Source organism: Pan troglodytes, chromosome 11 (genome assembly GCF_028858775.2).
Source record: "Pan troglodytes isolate AG18354 chromosome 11, NHGRI_mPanTro3-v2.0_pri, whole genome shotgun sequence".
In the NCBI taxonomy this organism is placed as follows: Eukaryota; Metazoa; Chordata; class Mammalia; order Primates; family Hominidae; genus Pan; species Pan troglodytes.
In genome coordinates, this window is record NC_072409.2 from 16,285,633 (window position 1) to 16,303,716 (window position 18,084).

At 42.0% G+C, this 18,084-nt stretch overlaps 2 protein-coding genes across 4 annotated transcripts in view; one reads left to right on the forward strand and one right to left on the reverse strand.

The window, feature by feature from the left end:
• The window catches only part of MORN5 (MORN repeat containing 5), a 40,690-nt gene extending 38,786 nt beyond the window's left edge, over positions 1-1,904 (reverse strand). For 2 of the 3 annotated variants that reach the window (XM_001135009.7, XM_009457219.4), the window contains exon 1: positions 1,561-1,904. In XM_001135009.7, the coding sequence (XP_001135009.2) occupies positions 1,561-1,904 (344 nt within the window). The remainder of the gene's footprint in view (positions 1-1,560) is intronic. The other variant, XM_063787530.1, reaches the window with a different exon arrangement.
• NDUFA8 (NADH:ubiquinone oxidoreductase subunit A8) lies at positions 1,903-17,362 on the forward strand. The gene is made up of 4 exons (NM_001071800.1): positions 1,903-1,953; positions 9,211-9,374; positions 13,328-13,493; positions 17,225-17,362. Exons 1-4 carry the CDS (start codon positions 1,903-1,905, stop codon positions 17,360-17,362), a joined length of 519 nt encoding a protein of 172 aa, NP_001065268.1.
• The last annotated feature ends 722 nt before the right edge of the window (positions 17,363-18,084 follow it).

The following is an 18,084-nucleotide window of genomic DNA, read 5'->3' on the forward strand; positions in this document are numbered from 1 at the left end:
CAGAGGATTGGGTTCAAATCCTGACTCTGTTACTTCCTAGCTGTGTATCCATAATGGTGGGCCAGTCATTTTGCTTCTCCTAACTTCTGTTCCTTTATTTGCAAGGTCAGCCTGAACTATCTCACTGAGTAGTGAGAGGGAGTACACACCAAGCACCTCTGCCACTTACCTGCTGAGTAGGATAAGTGTCTCAAGCCCTGTAAGGGTCACCTTTCTTACCTGGAAAGATAATAACATCTTCCTTGCAAAATTGATGTAATGATTAGAGAGATAGTATCCCATAGCATTCCTACCACCCTCTCTAGGAATCTATCTCCTATCCCTGTCCAGACCACAGATCCCTCTTTCCTATTAACTCAAAATGCCCTGGAATTCCACCAACTTGTGAATACAGAGCCCCAAGGTGGGAGTGCTTCACAGTCCCGACAACTAGCACTGGTTCAGCAAACCACTTCATATCGTCCAGCCTTGGTTTCCTCAGCTATAAAAACAGAGATTCCACTTTCTTCATCCAGGGTGGTTGTCAAAAAAGAGTGGCCACCTCTGTGTTTCCTCTGCTTCTCTCTACTACAGCTCTTACCACACTGAATCGCAGTTATCTGTTATGTCTACTTGTCGCATCATGTTTGAATGAACTTTCTGAAGACAGGGATTGTGCCCAGAGTCAATTCCAGGGCCTGGTACTCGGTAGCCACTCAACATTGTTGAATTGCTGGGCACGGTGGCTCATGCAAGAGGATCACTTGAGCCCAGGAGTATGAGACCAGCCTGGACAACATAGCAAGACGCCGTCTCTACAAAAGGCGTTGAAAAATTTGCTGGGGGTAGTGGTGCACACCGGTAGTCTCAGCTACTTGGGAGGCTGAGGTGGGAAGATTGTTTGAGCCTAGGGGGTCGAGGCTGCAGTAAGCAGTGAACAGGCCACTGCACTCCAGCCAGGGCAACAGAGCGAGATCTTGTCTGAAAATAAAACAAAAACGAGAGAGAAAGAAAGAAAGAGAGGAAGGTAGGAAGGAAGGAAGGAAGGAAGGAAAAGAAAAGAAAAGAAAAAAAACTGTTGAATTGTTTTTTACTACTAGTCCACTACAGTGATTTGTGTATATAATCCTCTATAATAATCCCTAGATCGTGAACTCCTCCTGGAAGGAAGCGACCGTGTAGATTCAGATTAGCCAGTCTCTCTTCCCTAATCTTCGTGTTTGTTTTTATAGCATTTACCATTATCTGTAATTATTTTATCACTTATTTGTTTATTGGCAATACATCTCCAACTGGATTATAAACTCCATAAGAGCAAGGATCTTGACATTTTAAATATTCTTATTCCTATGTTTAAAACTGGCAGATAGCACACACACACAGTCAATGCACACACACATATAAGTATATATGGAATGAATGCATCTCAGCTTTGCTGCTTATTAGGTATGGTCCTTGAAAAAATTACTCGGGCAAGTTTGTGAAAGTGCCTGGCACAAGGTGTTTCGCAGAAGCAAAAAGCCGTCTTTTTCCAGTCACAGCTATTCAAGGTATAGTAAGTGAATCAAATGAGCCCCTTACCTCCCATCTACATATTCCCCGATATATTTGCTCCCTGTGTACTCCATGGCGCCTGTTTTTAGCTTCCAGCTGTTAGGATCCGGAGTCTCAGTGGATACGGCATCACTATGACAACCTGGAGGGGTGGGCGGAGCCGAATCGAAGCCCCACCCCGCTGGAGGCTGAAAAGTTCTTGGTATTGCGCACGCTCCCTTGCTCGTGGTTGGGCAGGGCAATACGCCTGCGTGTTGCCGGATGCGCATGCGCAGGCGCCGTGTGGCACTCGGCGGTCGAAAGGGGAGTTCAAGGAGACGGGGGCGACGCGGCTGAGGGCTTCTCGTCGGGGTCGGGGCTGCAGCCGTCATGCCGGGGATAGTGGAGCTGCCCACTCTAGAGGAGCTGAAAGTAGATGAGGTGAGGCTATCCGGAGGACAGGCAAGGGAGACATGGGGCTGCGGCTTCTCGGGCCTGGGCCTAGCCCCGCTTGGGCTCCGCGGATCCTGGGACCCGGGCCCCCCTCCCCAGTCCTCCAACGCATATACAGGTCGACCCCCGGAGGTCCCCTCCGCAGCTTTGGGAGTCGCCTCCCCTCTCTACCCCACCCTGTCGCATCCTGCAGTGGCTCTAGAATCCTCCCCCTTTCGCCCTCCACAGCGACCTATTTCTCCTTCCGTGAATAATAGTGATACATTTTATTAAGCACCAACCAGTCATTTTACTTAGCTTATGTCGCTTAATCCTCAAACTTGCATGCGAGGTGAGTATACAACCCTAGGGGCTCACAGTCGAGGGAGACGGTCACCTACCTTAAAGTGGTATCACCGGTGCAGAGTGCATAGAGTGGGGTGACGAAGCCGCGGGAAAATGAGACAGTATTGGAGCGTGCATCTACTCACAGCCTTGGGAAGGTGTTTGGTCACAGGACCCATTTAAAGCATTCGTTTATTCAAGAGATATCATTTGAGTAATTAACGCGTACACATAACGCTGGAAGAGATATACTTCGTGCTTTCATGGACTTTACAATCCAGTAGGGAGACAGACACATAAAGAGGCAGTCACGGTACAATGTAGTTAGTGCTGTGAGAAGTGAAGTAGAAACATACCCTACTAATTATAGCTAACATGATCAAGTCCTTTCTAGATACCAGGCAGGATGCTAATTACTTTCCATGCATTAATTCATTGAATCCTCCCAGCAACACTATAAGGTAGGATATATATATATACATATATATATACACACACACACAATTGGTGTATATATATATACCATATATATATACAATTGGTGTGTATATATATACCATATATATACCATATATATATACACCACATATATATACCATATATATACCACATATATATACCATATATATACCACATATATATATACCATATATATACCACATATATATATACCATATATATACCACATATATATGGAATATATATAAGGAATTAGTCCCCGAGAGTAGAAATGATTTGCCCAAGGTCACGGAGCTCGTAAGTAATAGAGCTGGAAGTGAACCCAGGTCTGATTTTAAAACCAATGCTTTTCCACTATATTATGGGTGAAAACTCACAAGAATGAGACGGCCTAGCAGAACTTGTGTGTTTAGGGAGCCAAGTACAGTTTGATGTGACCCTAGTGGTGGTGGTGGTAAGCAGCAGGTGCTGAGCCTGGAGAGGCAACTTGGGCTGAGATAGGACTTGGAAGCAGCTTCTACAAGGCCAGACCAAGCAGTCTGGACTTGATCCAGTAAGGGAGGTGGTGGGAAGAGTGGAAGGTTTTAAGGCAGAGGAGTGTCATGGCAGGGCTGGATAGTAGAACAGGCTATATTAAAGGAGAGGAAGGCCAAGACTAGAAATGATGTACCAGCAATGATATGCCAGGCACTATGTTAAGTGTTTTGTTTGTTTGTTTTGTTGTTTTTGAGAGTCTCGCTCTGTCGCCCAGGCTGGAGTGCAGTGGCGCGATATTGGCCCACTGCAACCTCCGCCTCCCGGGTTCAAGCGATTCTGCTGCCTCAGCCTCCCGAGTAGCTGCGACTACAGGTGCTCATCACCACACCCGGCTAATATTTTGTATTTTTAGTAGAGACGGGGTTTCACCGTGTTAGCCAGGATGGTTTCGATCTCCTGACCTCGTAATCTGCCTGCCTCGGCCTCCCAAAGTGCTGGGATTACAGGCGTGAGCCACCGCGCCCGGCCATATGTTAAGTCTTTTACCTGCAATGCTTCATTTAATCTTAGGTGCCTGTGAGAGTGGCAACTGTTATTTTCCTCAGAGGAAGAAATTATTAGCTATGTTCAGGGACTTTATTATATTAAAGTGACATTTACTCTGAGGTGGCAGAGGGGAGCTGCCATGTGGCCCCCACTCTTTTGTTCCCCCCGGCGAACCACCCCCCTGCCCCCACCCCATGTAGCTGGGTTAATCTTGAGTTGCTGTATTTCTTGTTGCAATTTTTATTAGGTTCAACAAACATCTGAAGTTCTACTTCATACAACTGATGTATCTGAAATACATTTGCCTTTAGTCTTCACACAATTGAATGAACATACGAATAATTACATAAATAACTAAAATACAAGACAAGGTGTGATTAAATACTATGAAAGGGGGAAGATGTGGTTTAGGAAAAGATTTGAAGTTGTATCTAAATTCTAGGCCTACCTGCCAGTCACCTTGATTACTTGATTTTAGCATTTGCAGACATGGTTATTTGTAAGATGAGGTGATCCCAGCTATAAAATTCTCTGAAACTATAAAGGGAATAGAGAAAGCACTTTTTGGGCATAATGTAAGACATGACTAAATGGCATATGAAGAATGGCATTTATGGGCGGAGATGAAGAGAAGATCCCTCTAAGTGAGGGTAGGGTCTGAGCAAAAGTAAGGAGATGGGAAAATGCGAGAGTCAAAAAGGAGTTCAGTGTTTTGAGAGAACAGTAAATAGTCAGTCCCTTTTTGAAATGTTGTGGGTGAGAAGGGTGGAAAGATAGTTTGGGTCCAGAAGCCTTTCGGTACCCGTTAAGAAGTTTAGGCTTTATTCTGCTGTTAAGGCTGAATGAGAGTTTGGTTGCTAATATAATAGCAGAGTAAAATAAGAATTGTCATTTAGGGAGATCATGGTAGCAGCTGTGTGAAGAATGGATTGAAGAAAGAAAAAGAAAAGCAGGGAGACTGGTCTCAGTGGCTCTTAAAATTATTGAGAAAGATGTTAATGATCCCAGTGTAATTGGTGCTTATAGAGACTGTGCTTACAGAGAGCAAAGAACAAGTATATCTAGAATTGATCAGACTTAGCAATGGATTAGATATTGGAGGTAGGGAAGGTTGAAGAATCAAAGTCAGATTTGCAGCATGGCAATAGTACTGATGAAGCCAGAAAAAGGAGCCCGTTTGGAGAGCGAGTTGAATACATTTTGGACCTCATTGGCTTAGGAGTTATGACACATCCCCGTTGAAAAAGCAGTCAGAAGCTTTGGACTGGAAAGTCCTTGGACACATTTGATAATTTTGAGTAAAAATAAAAATAGCTAATATTTATGGTGTGCTTTCGATGTGATAGGCACTGTTCTTATTATTTTTATATATATTAACTCATTTAATCTTCATAACAGTTCTATTAAGTACTATTCTCTGTTTTACATAAATTTAGGAAAACTCAAGGCATGGTATAAATAAAGTACTATAAAAAGAGGTACAGACGTAGTTTAAGGAGACAAGGACAGGACTAGAAGGTTGATTGGCTCTAGATAGTGACTTTGTCTCAGTTTCCACACCTGCAGACTGTGTAGCCCTGCTGTGCAGTGAGGCTGTTGTGAGAATAAATGAGAAGGATGTTGAAATTCTGTGTTGTTTGAGACAAAGAGATCTGAATGAATTTGAGACGGTATTCATGGTAAACAGCTGTGAAAGGATGTTGTTTCTGTTGGAATTCATCAGTCTCAGTGAAGAAGCAGGTGAGGGGATATGGTGACATCTCAGGCTCATCCACCTCAGTGATGGTGATATAATGGGAAGAAGCCTGGTTGGAGGTCACAATCTCTGTGTTCTAGTTCTGGGGTTGCCACTGACTCACTGTGTTGTCTCTAGCACATCCCTCTTTTTCATTAATTACGAAACAGACTCAATGTCTTCCTTTATTTTCCTGTGACAGGGATGGTGTTTTATATGCTCAGCAACATGTGTATACCTTCATTTTGATAAGATTTCCACATTTGTAGGGAAGTAAATAATGCGTCAGTCTTTTTGGACCGTATAGTTTTGGGCCTTTGAATAATTGAATCAGCCAGTTAAAGCTCTTTTAAGGCATATGACAAGTAAATATAACTGACTTAATTATTAAAATATATTAAGCTTTTAAAAAAGTTTGAGTGTTAGTTTTTATTCTCCTAGCTGTTTATAGGTAATAAAACAAGCAAATGTGTGCCAGTTTACCTAAATAAATTCTTTTATTTTCAAAAACTTTAATGCGAAAACTTTACAGATTTTAAACAAATTTATTAGAGTCATCATGGCAGATTTCACTTATGTCATAACTTTATCTTTGATAATTATAACAGTTGCACTATTAATAGACATAGTCATAACTTTATTCTCCTTTCTATAGTGTATAGATTAATTACTCTTGTCATCTTTCCTTGCCTTTTATTAATAACCTAGCTGCATAAAGTGCATAAAAAATAAAATTACAGCTGGGCGTGGTGGCCCACGCCTATAATCCCAGCACTTTGGGAGGCTGAGGCGGGAGGATCATCTGAGGTCGGGAGTTTGAGACCAGCCTGACCAACATGGAGGAACCCCGTCTCTACCAAAAATACAAAATTAGCCGGGTGTGGTGGCGCATGCCTGTAATCCCAGCTACTCAGGAAGGCTGAGGCAGGAGAATCACTTGAACCTGGGAGGCAGAGGTTGCGGTGAGCCGAGATTGCGCCACTGCCCTCCAGCCTGGACAAGAGCGAAACTCGGTCTCAAAAAAATAATAATAATAAAATAAAATAAAATTACAGACTGTTCTCACACAACAATTTTTAATTTTACAAATCAAATTCAGTAGAGTATTAAAGCATAATACACTGTGGCAGACTAGATTTTATTCTAGAAATACGTTGGATCAGTTTTACAAAATCTGTTAATGCTCTATGTTACATTTATAAATTAATGAAAACGAAGCCTAAAAATTTTAGTCTTTTCTGGTATAGAAAACAACAGTAAAGCAAAACTAATTAGAATTAGAAAGAAGCTTTCTTAACAAGGAATATCCAAACAACTATATTCCAGATACCAACAGCAAATATTATACCAAACTTGCTTTTAATTTTAGAAAAAGGGAAGGTTGTCTGCTGTCATTGCTCTTCATCTGTATTGTCCTGAAGGGGTTGGTTAAAGCAATAAAATAGGAAATGAGAATAAGAAGAAAAAAATAAAGTAGCAGAAGGGAAAGAGACAGTTTTTATTTGTAAATGGCAGTTTTTCTGTTAATCTTCTTAAGTTTTGTGTCAGAACTAACAGGAGTTCAGTAAGATGGCTGGAGAGAAAATACAGTATACAAGCAAGCAGTAAACAGTTTGAAAGTCTAATAGAAAAACTATCCTATTTAGATAGTATCAAAAGTGCTAAAATACTGAGGAATAAACAAGAAATGTTCAAGGTCCCTATAATGAAGGAAACTAGTTTTAACCAAAGGACAAGAATGACTTGAATATGAATAAATGGAGAGAAATACTGTGTTGTGGATGAGAAGGTGTGATTGATGTATTCATATCTGTTTTCTAATTATTGTATCCCCATTTTCTAGCGAAGAGTGGGTGCTCAACAGCTACTTGTGCTAGACACTATTTTGGGTGCTTGGTGTGTACCGTAGTCAACATTATATTTAATTACCATAGCTTAATTTAGGGAGAATTGATATCTTTACAGTGGTGGATCTCTGTTGAAAACAAAATCCCTTCCCTCTGGGAACTTATGTTCTAGTCACACACAGACCACTCAGGGGCTCTTAAAATTATTGAGAAAGATGTTAATGACCCCAGTGTAATTGGTGCTTAACACAGAAACTGTGCTTACAGAGAGGAAAGAACAAGTATGTCTAGAATTGATCAGACTTAGCACATGAATGCTGAGACCAGACCACATGAGTGACCACTGATGATAGCTTATATAAGATGATTAGAGAATGGCTCTCTGAGGATGTGAAGTTTGAGCAGGCACCCAGTATTATAAAAAGTGCCCATTGTTCCCTAATTTAACATATAACTAAATTTAATACAATTTGAATGCAAATTATTGGGGGAAGTGTTCATCTGAAAGAATAGCCAAAAAAGTTTTGAAAAGGAAGAATGAGGAGGATGGTTCTCCCAGATAACAAAATGTTATCTTCAGTGACAGTAATTAAAACATTGTGGTATTGGTATAAGAAAAGGTAGTACAGAAAAGGGACCGCAGGTCTCTTGCTTAAGCAGCTGTTTGTAGGCCCTAGACAGTTTGCAGTTCTCTCTGAGCTGGCTATATCTACACTGTGTATCTTCTCAAGAAAATATCACTAAAATACTATTGAGCGAAACTGGTGGGCATAGTTAAAGGGATGGCAACCTTGGATACGCTCTGATTTTTAAAAAATTTGCAGATTTTAGTACTTTATTATTAGTTATTACTAGATGGACTAGATGGACTATTACTAGATGGACTAGATGCTCTTTGTGATCTCTTCCAGCCTCATCTTCTGTGACTCCGTAGTCCTCTGGGAGTTTTATTTATCCTTTAATTTAATTTAATTTAATTTAATTTATTATTATTTTTTTTTGAGACACAGTCTTGCTCTGTCACCCCGGCTGGAGTGCAGTAGCGTGATCTTGGCTCACTGCAACCTCTGCCTCCTGGGTTCAAGCAATTCTCATGCCTCAACCTCCCTAGTAGCTGGGATTACAGATGTGCACCACCACGCCCAGATACATCTCTAGTATCTTTACTAAAGACAAGCTTTCACCATGTTGGCCAGGCTGTTCTTGAGTTCCTGGCCTCAAGTGATCTGCCTGCTTTGGCCTCCCAAAGTGCTGGGATTACCTGTAGGAGCCACTGTGCCCAGCCTTATATATCTATTAATTTTATTCCAGCAGCAGAAACTCAGCAAAGCTCTCCAGAGTTGGTTCCTCTGCCTGCATCCCAGAAGACTCCATCCTTCTCTACACCCCTTTTCTCTCTACCATAAATAAAGATTCTATTAGGGGTGCCATTTCTTCTGCTCTAAAATGGGAATATTAATCTCTTCATGAGACTATTGTAAAAGTGAAGAAAATAATGTATGTGAAATAGCTTTGTGTTCTCTAAATCACCATAGATTTTAAAGAATCGCTGGGCGAGGTGGCTTATGCCTGTAATCCCAGCTACTTGGGAGGCTGAGGCAGCAGAATCGCTTGAGCCTGGGAGGCCGAAGTTGCAGTAAGCCGAGATCGCGCCACTGCACTCCAGCCTGGGGGATGGGAGTGAAACCCTGTCTCAAAAAAAAAAAAAAATTATTATTATGACAGTGTTTAATTTTCTTGGTAAAGTCGGAACAGTGCTACTTTTGTGTTCTCTATTCTGACCTGCATGAGGTAAAGCTGAGAAAGTGGTATTCTGGTTCACAGTCTGTGGCCTTTGTCCCATCTTTCCTTTCCTAGGTGAAAATTAGTTCTGCTGTGCTTAAAGCTGCGGCCCATCACTATGGAGCTCAATGTGATAAGCCCAACAAGGAGTTTATGCTCTGCCGCTGGGAAGAGAAAGATCCGAGGCGGTGTTTAGAGGAAGGCAAACTGGTCAACAAGTGTGCTTTGGACTTCTTTAGGTAAAAATCTTTGGTATCAGTGCCTACTTGGTTGAAGCATAAAGGTTTAAATGAATAAGTGAACAGCCAGCTAATAATCTGGATTTTATTAGGAAGTACGTAGGCTTTGAAATCAGACCAAGGTAAAACATTCAAAGGATGATAGTTATTTTTGGTTTTGTTTTTATTATCTGGCAAGTTCTTTTATCTCCATGAATCTCAGTTTCCAAATTGTAAAATAATACCTATCTAGGTTTGCTAAGCAAGTGACTGGTGACCATTTTTGCTACAGCAAGGGGAAAGTCTTTGCTGTGAAAAATTTGAAAAGGCACGTAAAACAACCTATCACAGTCCTTTTTAAGCAGGCATTCACTAGGTTGTTGTCATTACTACAGAACACAGGTATGATGGAAAGAAAACTGTATTCGGAGTTAGGTTTTAGGTAGGTCATTGTGCTTGATACTTAAGTAAAAAAAAACTAAACTGTGTAATTGTGGGAAAATGTTTTAACAAGCATATTAGCACTCTATTTAAAAGGAGAGAAAGTCAACTCAAAGGAAATTGGCTCTTGTAACTCTGAAGTCCAGAAATAGGCCTGGCATCAGGCAGGGCTGGATTCAAGGGCTTAAATAATTTCACAACTACTTGATGTCTTTTTGCCTCTCCTCTTTTCACAATCTCTTAGTTCTGGTTTTCTCTGTTGACCTCATTTCGGAAAGACTCTCACCTTGCTGTACCAAAAATGGCCACCAGCCACTTGAGTTGCTGTTCTGTTGATACTTGCTTAGCAAACCTAGACAAAGTGTGCCCTTTATCCAGAAGTGAGCAGAAGCTCCTGGACTGAGTCTAATTGTCCTGGCTGGCGGACTTCGTATACATATCATTGCATCACTTGTGCTTCAGGAGATAAAAAGCTCTAATTGGTCAGGCCTGAGATGGGGAGTGGACTTAGCTTCATCCAAACCACATTGCTGAGAGACAGGGAGGGGTTGTTCCCAAAGGAAAATTAGAAGGATGTTACAGAAGAATGGGGAATGACTGCTGGCTAGGCAGAACCACCGATGTCCACTACAATGAAGTTAGAGAAAAAAAATAGATACCTTAGCACAGTAGCTGCTTTCCTCCTTTCTTCCTTCTGCTGTCTCTGTCCCTATGTAAAGATATTTTTGTGGTTATAATCATAGTATGTATACATTGAGAAATTCATTTTTCACTTGATATTATTGGAAACATTCTTCGAAGTTGCTATATAGTCTTCATGATCATCTTTTTTTTTTTTTTTTTTGAGACGTAGTCTCACTCTGTTGCCCAGGCTGGAGTGCAATGGTGTGATCTTGGCTCACTGCAACCTCTGCCTCCTGGCTTCAAGCGAGTCACATGTCTCAGCCTCCTGAATAGCTGGGTCTACAGGCCTGCGCCACTACGCCTGGCTAATTTTTTTGTATTTTTGGTAGAGATGGGGTTTCAGCATGTTGGCCAGGCTGGTCTTGAACTCCTGACCTCAAGTGATCCGCTCTCCTTGGCCTCCCAAAGTGCTGGGATTGCAGGTGTGAGCCACCGCACCTGGCCATGATCATCATTCTTAATGGTTATATATTATTCCATCAGTGGATAAACCAACCATAATGTACCTGACCAATTCCTGTTATTGAACATCATTGTTGATTTCAGTTTTTGATTATTTTGGATAAATCTGCAGTGATTACCTTTGCGTATAGATCATTTTCATCAGTTAATAATTCCTTGGCATAAATTTCCTAACAGTGAGTTTACTCTATAAAGGGCTTTGAACATCATTATGGCTCTTGAACTGTATGCTTTTTTTTTTTTTTTTTTTTGAGATGGGGTGTCGCTCTGTCGCCCAGGCTGGAGTGCAGTAGCACCATCTTGGCTTACTGCAAGCTCCGCCTCCCGGGTTCACGCCATTCTTCTGCCTCAGCCTCCCGAGTAGCTGGGACTATAGGCACCCAGTACCACGCCCAGCTAATTTTTTGTATTTTTAGTAGAGACGGGGTTTCACCATGGTCTCAATCTCCTGATCTCGTGATCCACGTGCCTTGGCCTCCCAAAGTGCTGGGATTACAAGCGTGAGCCACCGTGCCCAGCAAATGCTTTTGTTTTTTAAATGTTGGATCAATTTATGCTGTCCTCAGCGCTGGATTCTGGTATGCATAGTATTTAAATATTTGGGAGGTGCAAATATTTTTGGATGTTTCAATTTGCATTGATTTGATTGCCAGCGAGATTGAGTGTGTGTGTGTGTTTATTTAAACAATTTTTCTTTTTTTTTTTGAGACAGAGTCTCACTCTGTCACCCAGGCTGTAGTGCTGTGGCGTGATCTTTGTTCGCTGCAACCTCTGCCTCCTGGGTTCAAGCGATTCTCGTGCCTCAGCCACCTGAGTAGCTGGGATTACGGGTGTGTGCCACCTGCCTGGCTAATTTTTGTATTTTTAGTAGAGATGGGGTTTCGCCATGTTGGCCAGGCTGGTCTTGAACTCCTGGCCTCAAGTGATCCGCCCACCTTGGCCTCCCAAGGTGCTGGGATTACAGGCATGAGCCACAGCATCCAGCCTAAACAGTTTTTATTTTCTAAGAGAACTTTTGCAAAGCATTTTTTCCATGGCCCAGTGGTAGTACATTTTAAGCGGGGAATGTTTGGATTTCACAAATTCCCAAGGTGCCTAACTGCCTCCATAGAGGAATTTCTCACTGCTGAAGTTGCTGGTTGTAGGCATTAGTAGATAATTGTTAGGTATGGGTAACAGGGTCCAGAACAGGGATCCGTGCTACTAGAGTAGTGGCTTGCAGCCCGTCTGCTGCTGCTGCATTTTGGAGGAATATAAAACTCCCATTGGAAATGGTTGCTTTCTACCAAAGTGATTCTTGAGTAGAAGTTATGTGGGTGCAGGTTATGCTTAGTATACCCGGAAGGGAAACCTAAGAAGCTGGTGACATTGGTGGACCTCTAGGAGAGCAACTGAGTGGCTTATTGGGCAGGGTGGAAAGCAGATTTTTCACTGTATACTTCCTTAAGCCATCTCTGAGATCCTTCCTTACTGATCCATGTTAAACAAGATTCATGTGAGAGTGTAGCTAGATTTCTGGAGTATGACAGGTAAGCACTTAAATAATAAAATTATTATTTCATTGGGAGAAAGAGGTGTTCTGAATTTCACTGCCTTAAGTATGGCTTTTACATAAAATGATGATATTTTATTCTTGCTTGAACATGCATACTAGCAGGGTTGAATGATAAGGAGGATTTTGCAAAAAACTGAAACTTTTTCTTTTTATACACAGAAGTTAAATTTTCTCTAGCCATTTTTGATGGCCACAGAATGAATTATATGCTACCCTGCTTCTTAACAGAGAATACCAAATATAATATAACTTTGTTCTTGATAGCAAGGATTAATATCTATTTTTGCTCAATGCGTAAATAAAATGAGGACCTTGAGCTTTTGAGGAGTGGAGTACAGTTTGTCTTTATACTGAATGATCCCAGGATCTTCTGCTTGTTAGTTTGTGTATTTGCTTTTTATAATTCTGTCTCTTCCTTTGCCATTGTCTGTCACATTTGACTTCTATCAGCATGTCCATTATTTAATTATGCCTCCTTCTCTTCTAAATTTGCTAAGCTGATACCCTTAGAGGAATTGGATCTAAAGAAAAGAATAAATAGGCCCCAAGTAAGGAGTTCCTCTCTGAGTAAAATAGGCGTGCATTAGGCTACACTCTTTTTTTCTTACTATATAAAGAAATTAGGTTTTCTACCTCAGAAATCTTTTTTGTTTACTAACTTGTTCTCAACTTGAGGATCCTGAAGTTGTCTTGTAAGTGAGGTAAGAATATGTACTCACATACCTTTCAAAAAGCAAGGCTATGTATTTGAGATCTGTACCTATTTTTTTCTTACTTTTCTGTTTTTCATTGTTTTGCAAAGAGATGCCCCTAACCCAGCTTTCTTTTCCAGGCAGATAAAACGTCACTGTGCAGAGCCTTTTACAGAATATTGGACTTGCATTGATTATACTGGCCAGCAGTTATTTCGTCACTGTCGCAAACAGCAGGCAAAGTTTGACGAGTGTGTGCTGGACAAACTGGGCTGGGTGCGGCCTGACCTGGGAGAACTGTCAAAGGTAAAAAGGCTTCTGCTGGAGGTCTCACTTTCTGACTCAGGGGTGGGATAAAGGCAGGAGGTGGTCAGCAAAGGGTCTCTGTAAATACAGATATGATGTAAGAACTTACCAGATTTACCAAACATATTAATTAGGCAGTGATTATACACAATCCAGAAAGGAATTTTTAAAAATTGAAATGTTTCTGGCCGGGTGTGGTGGCTCACGCCTGTAATCCCATCACTTTGGGAGGCCGAGGTGGGCAAATCATGAGGTCAGGAGATCGAGACCATCCTAGCTAACATGGTAAAACCCCATCTCTACTAAAAATACAAAAAATTAGCCGGGCGTGGTGGTGGGCGCCTGTAGTCCCAGCTACTTGGGAGGCTGAGGCAGGAGAATGGTGTGAACCCGGGAGGTGGAGCTTGCAGTGAATGGAGATTGTGCCACTACCTCCACTCCAACCTGGGCAACAGAGCGAGACTCCGTCTCAAAAAAAAAAAAAAAAAAAAAATTTCTTTAGGCCTTCTAGCATGTGCAGATTTGTTTTTAGTTAATTAGCTAATTAAAGAACAGAAGGGAGTAGAGAAAGATAAAGTATTAGTGAAACACTGTCAGTTGAAAACATTGTGGAGGTTATTGTGGAATTCACTGGGGAAATAGGATCAGGCTTATGCCACATTTTTCAGGAACATATCTAAGATTTTTTTTTTTAAACTACATTCTTGTAGTTTTAAAAGTGTTTCTCTTTCTCCTATATTTCCTGTCTTAGTTTTGACACCACCATCTGTTGAAACATCAGAGCTAGAAACCTGAATTCTTCATTCCCTACTGATTCCATGCAGTCATCACTTCCTTTAGATTAGCATCTTCTGGAATTTTTTTTTTTAATCCTCTCATTGTTCCTGCTGCTGTTATCTTATTCTTGGACAGGAGTTCTTAACCTGGGGTACATGAATTTCTGGGAGAGGAGGGTGGATCAATGTGGGCTTTAGATGAAATTGAAGAATTGAGGATTAAATTACACCTCCACAAGAAGAGTGATCTGTGTGGAAAACAAATCTTATGTCACTGTGTTTTTAAAAACTGTACGGGGACTCTCCATTGCTGGTGAGATAAAGCATCTTCTCCATAACATGGCATGCAGGCCCTTTATGATCTGACCCATCCCTGCTTCTTCAGCCTCAGCTCCCTCCGTTCCCTGTGGGGCAGCACAGGTAGCAAGGCATGGAGGAAAAAACTCAGGTCTTACTCTCTCTCCTAGGCTGGAATGCAGTGGTGCGATCATAGCTCACTGCAGCCTTGACTTCCTGGGCACAGGTGATTCTCCCACCTCAGCCTCCCAAGTAGCTGGGACTACAGGCACAGGCCACCATGCCCAACTAATTTTTGTATTTTAGTAGAGACAGGATTTTGCTATATTACCCAGTCTGGTCTTGAGATCCTGAGCTCAAGCAGTCCTCCCACCTTAGCCTCCCAGTGTGATGGGATTACAGGTCACCATACCCGGTCTAGTTCCCTTCTCTTTGTGTATAGCATCTGTGAATGGTTGGATTATAAGCTTGGTGTCATGAGTAATAACTTAGCAATTTTTTTGTCTTTTATATCTGGCTTGATTATTTTCAGATACTTTTTGATGTACTGAACATATTATTTTAAATAGTTGATAATTGTAGATTGGAAAGTGGTAGAACTTATACATGCAACAAATAAAACTACCTTTTCTCATTTCTGACTTATGAAAGAAGAAATAACAAGTCATGCTAGTAAGAAAGCATATTTATTCTTGAATCTTTGTATTAACATTTTTTAAAACTGTGAGATAAAAAAAAAATTCTCTTAACTCTTTTCAAAAGTGTATTTCTCGATCAGGTGCCATGGCTCACACCTGCAATTCTAGCACTTTGGGAGGCTGAGGCAGGAGGATCGCTTGAGCTCACGAGTTCAGGACTAGCCTGGGCAACATTTTTTTTGTTTTTCTTTTTGAAGTGGAGTCTCACTCTGTCACCCAGGCTGGAGTACAGTGCCACGATCTCTGCTCACTGCAACCAGTGCCTTCCGGGTTCAAGCAATTCTGCCTCAGCCTCTTGAGTAGCTGGGATTACAGGCACCCGCCACCATGGCCAGCTAAATTTTGTATTTTTAGTAGAGATGGGGTTTCACCATGTTGCCTGGGCTGGTCTTGAACTCTGACCTCAAGTGATCCACCTGCCTCAGCCTCCCAGAGTGCGGGGATTACAGGCATGAGCCACTGTGCCCGGCCAATTTCATAAATGTCTTTAATTCCTTAAAGGAGCTGCAAATACCAAGGAACCACTAGTGGATCATTAGGAACCATCTGTACTTATGACAGGGCGGTGGGATAACTTTCAAAAGCAAACAAACAAAACTAGTAGACTTGAAGACTTAGGTTCCAGCTTTAGCTCTGACATTAGTGTGTATCTTAGCTTAGGCATGGCAACCTCCCTGGTCTTCATCTGTGCACTAGAGATAATAATGCCTCATAAGGTGGTTATAATAATAATTGTGTGATTGTATACACAAAAGCTGTGTTCCCAATAAAAGGTTTCTGAATTTATACATCTAGGAAGATGAATCTGGTCATTTTACATGAGGTGACTTAAGAGTTCAGACCAGTAGAGGAATAATCAGAAGACTGCTGACAGCTGTGGCCTTATGTCTTCTTACTTCTCTGGGCCTATTTCTTTATCTTTAAAATGACAGCAGTTTCTGCTGGCTTTCCAGTTGAGATTTTTGTGACCATCAGGGGATGCTGTGAGTGTGAATTATCTCTCTCCCTGTTGCAGTTTAGTACTTCACCACTCTCCTGGCTTATTGGCTCAGCTCCCCAATTTGGGTCTTGCCTCTCTCCAGTTTAGCTTTCACACTTCCCAGCCTACAGAGATGGGATTTAGTTACTGCCGTGCTTCAGTGGCACCTGTTAACCGTCAGGTTAAAACGCAAACACCTTTGCATATCATGTAATACCCTTTATCATCTGGCCTGTCCACCACTGTAGTGTGGTATTAAGAAGCACAAGCTTTGGAGTAGGCATATCTGGCTTTGTGTACTATTTCTTCCACTATTAGCTAGGTGGCCTCAGTGAGCCCCTGCAGAATGACCTCCTAAGAGTGAAAATGGAATGGAATCATGTGCTCAGCATCATTTCTAGCAATAAGTTCTTGGTGAGATGCTTCATCTCCCTCCATTCTTCATGCAGCCTTTGATTCAGCCATTCTGAAGACATGCCTGCCTATCTTCATATGTAGTCTTTACTTGGAATGTCTTTTCCTCCCTTGCCTTTCTGACTGGCTCCTGCTCAGACTTTAAGCTAAGTCTTACCTCCTTAAAAATATTCCAGACCCCCAGCCTTCAGGATGGGTTAGATGTGCACAGTCCTTGCTCCTATAGAGGCAGTTCCTGTCTCCATCATTGCCATTAGGCATCAGGGTAATTTGGAAATCTTGGTTGTTATTCCTGGCTTTCTCCCTCACTAGACTGTGATCCCCTTGAGGACAGTATCTTGTTCCCTTCTGTATCCCTAGTTTCTACCACATGGAATGACATAAAGTAGGCTTTCCTGAGTGTTTGTTCAACGATTAAATAAGTCTGAATGTGATTTGCTGGGAATTTAAGTCGGGGAGCAGTTGTAGCAGCGGGAGCAATGAGGAGACACCAGGAGGCGCGTTGATGGTTACAGATTCCTCCACCCTAGCTTTCAACTTTGCTTTTGCCCTCTTCACCCTGCCCAGGTCACCAAAGTGAAAACAGATCGACCTTTACCGGAGAATCCCTATCACTCAAGACCAAGACCGGATCCCAGCCCTGAGATCGAGGGAGATCTGCAGCCTGCCACACATGGCAGCCGCTTTTATTTCTGGACCAAGTAAAGATGGGTCCGTGGCCCACACTCGGTCATGTGCCCAGACAACGACTGATGAAAACGCCCATGCAGTTTGCATCGACTGATAGTGTGTTCTTTCCGGGATCACAAACATTAACAAAAAAGTTAATTTATGTGACTTGGCAGTTATTCTATACCATTTCCTGTCCATTAAAATTTTTAAAGGAAACGGTTGTATTTTATTATGTTTTATGTGACCTTTTGGCCTTTAAAGATGACTTCCCCTTGCTTTTTCTTCTTGTGGTCCTGCCTGTTCCTCTTGCTTTGCTTTAGGCACTCGCTCATGTGGCTGGGGATCCCTGTTAGAACAGCCAGAAGTGGCCATGTGAAGGAAAGGCTTTGTTACTTTAGGCAGCTCCTTGGGGTGTGTCTGTGTTCACACATTTTGAAGTCTCAGCTCTCTTTCCTTCCATCCAATGTCTTAGGCAAATAGATTTCTCTGAAGGTCATACAAGGGGAGCCTCCAGGATAGAAGTGCAGAAACTTCTTTGAGGCGTGACTCGGAATGGGAGGGGCCCCTAGCAGGGTCTCATGCAGTCTTGCTCAAAGTTTCTTGAAGAACCGAACTTCCACCACTTCCCCTTGATATCCCATCCTCAAGCATTATAACCCAGATGTTTTTCCTGATAGACAAGGGAGGTGGAGGCTGAACTTCCAGCTCCAAAGCCAGGAAGTCTGGAGGTCTGAGTGTCAATTCCAACCTTGGGT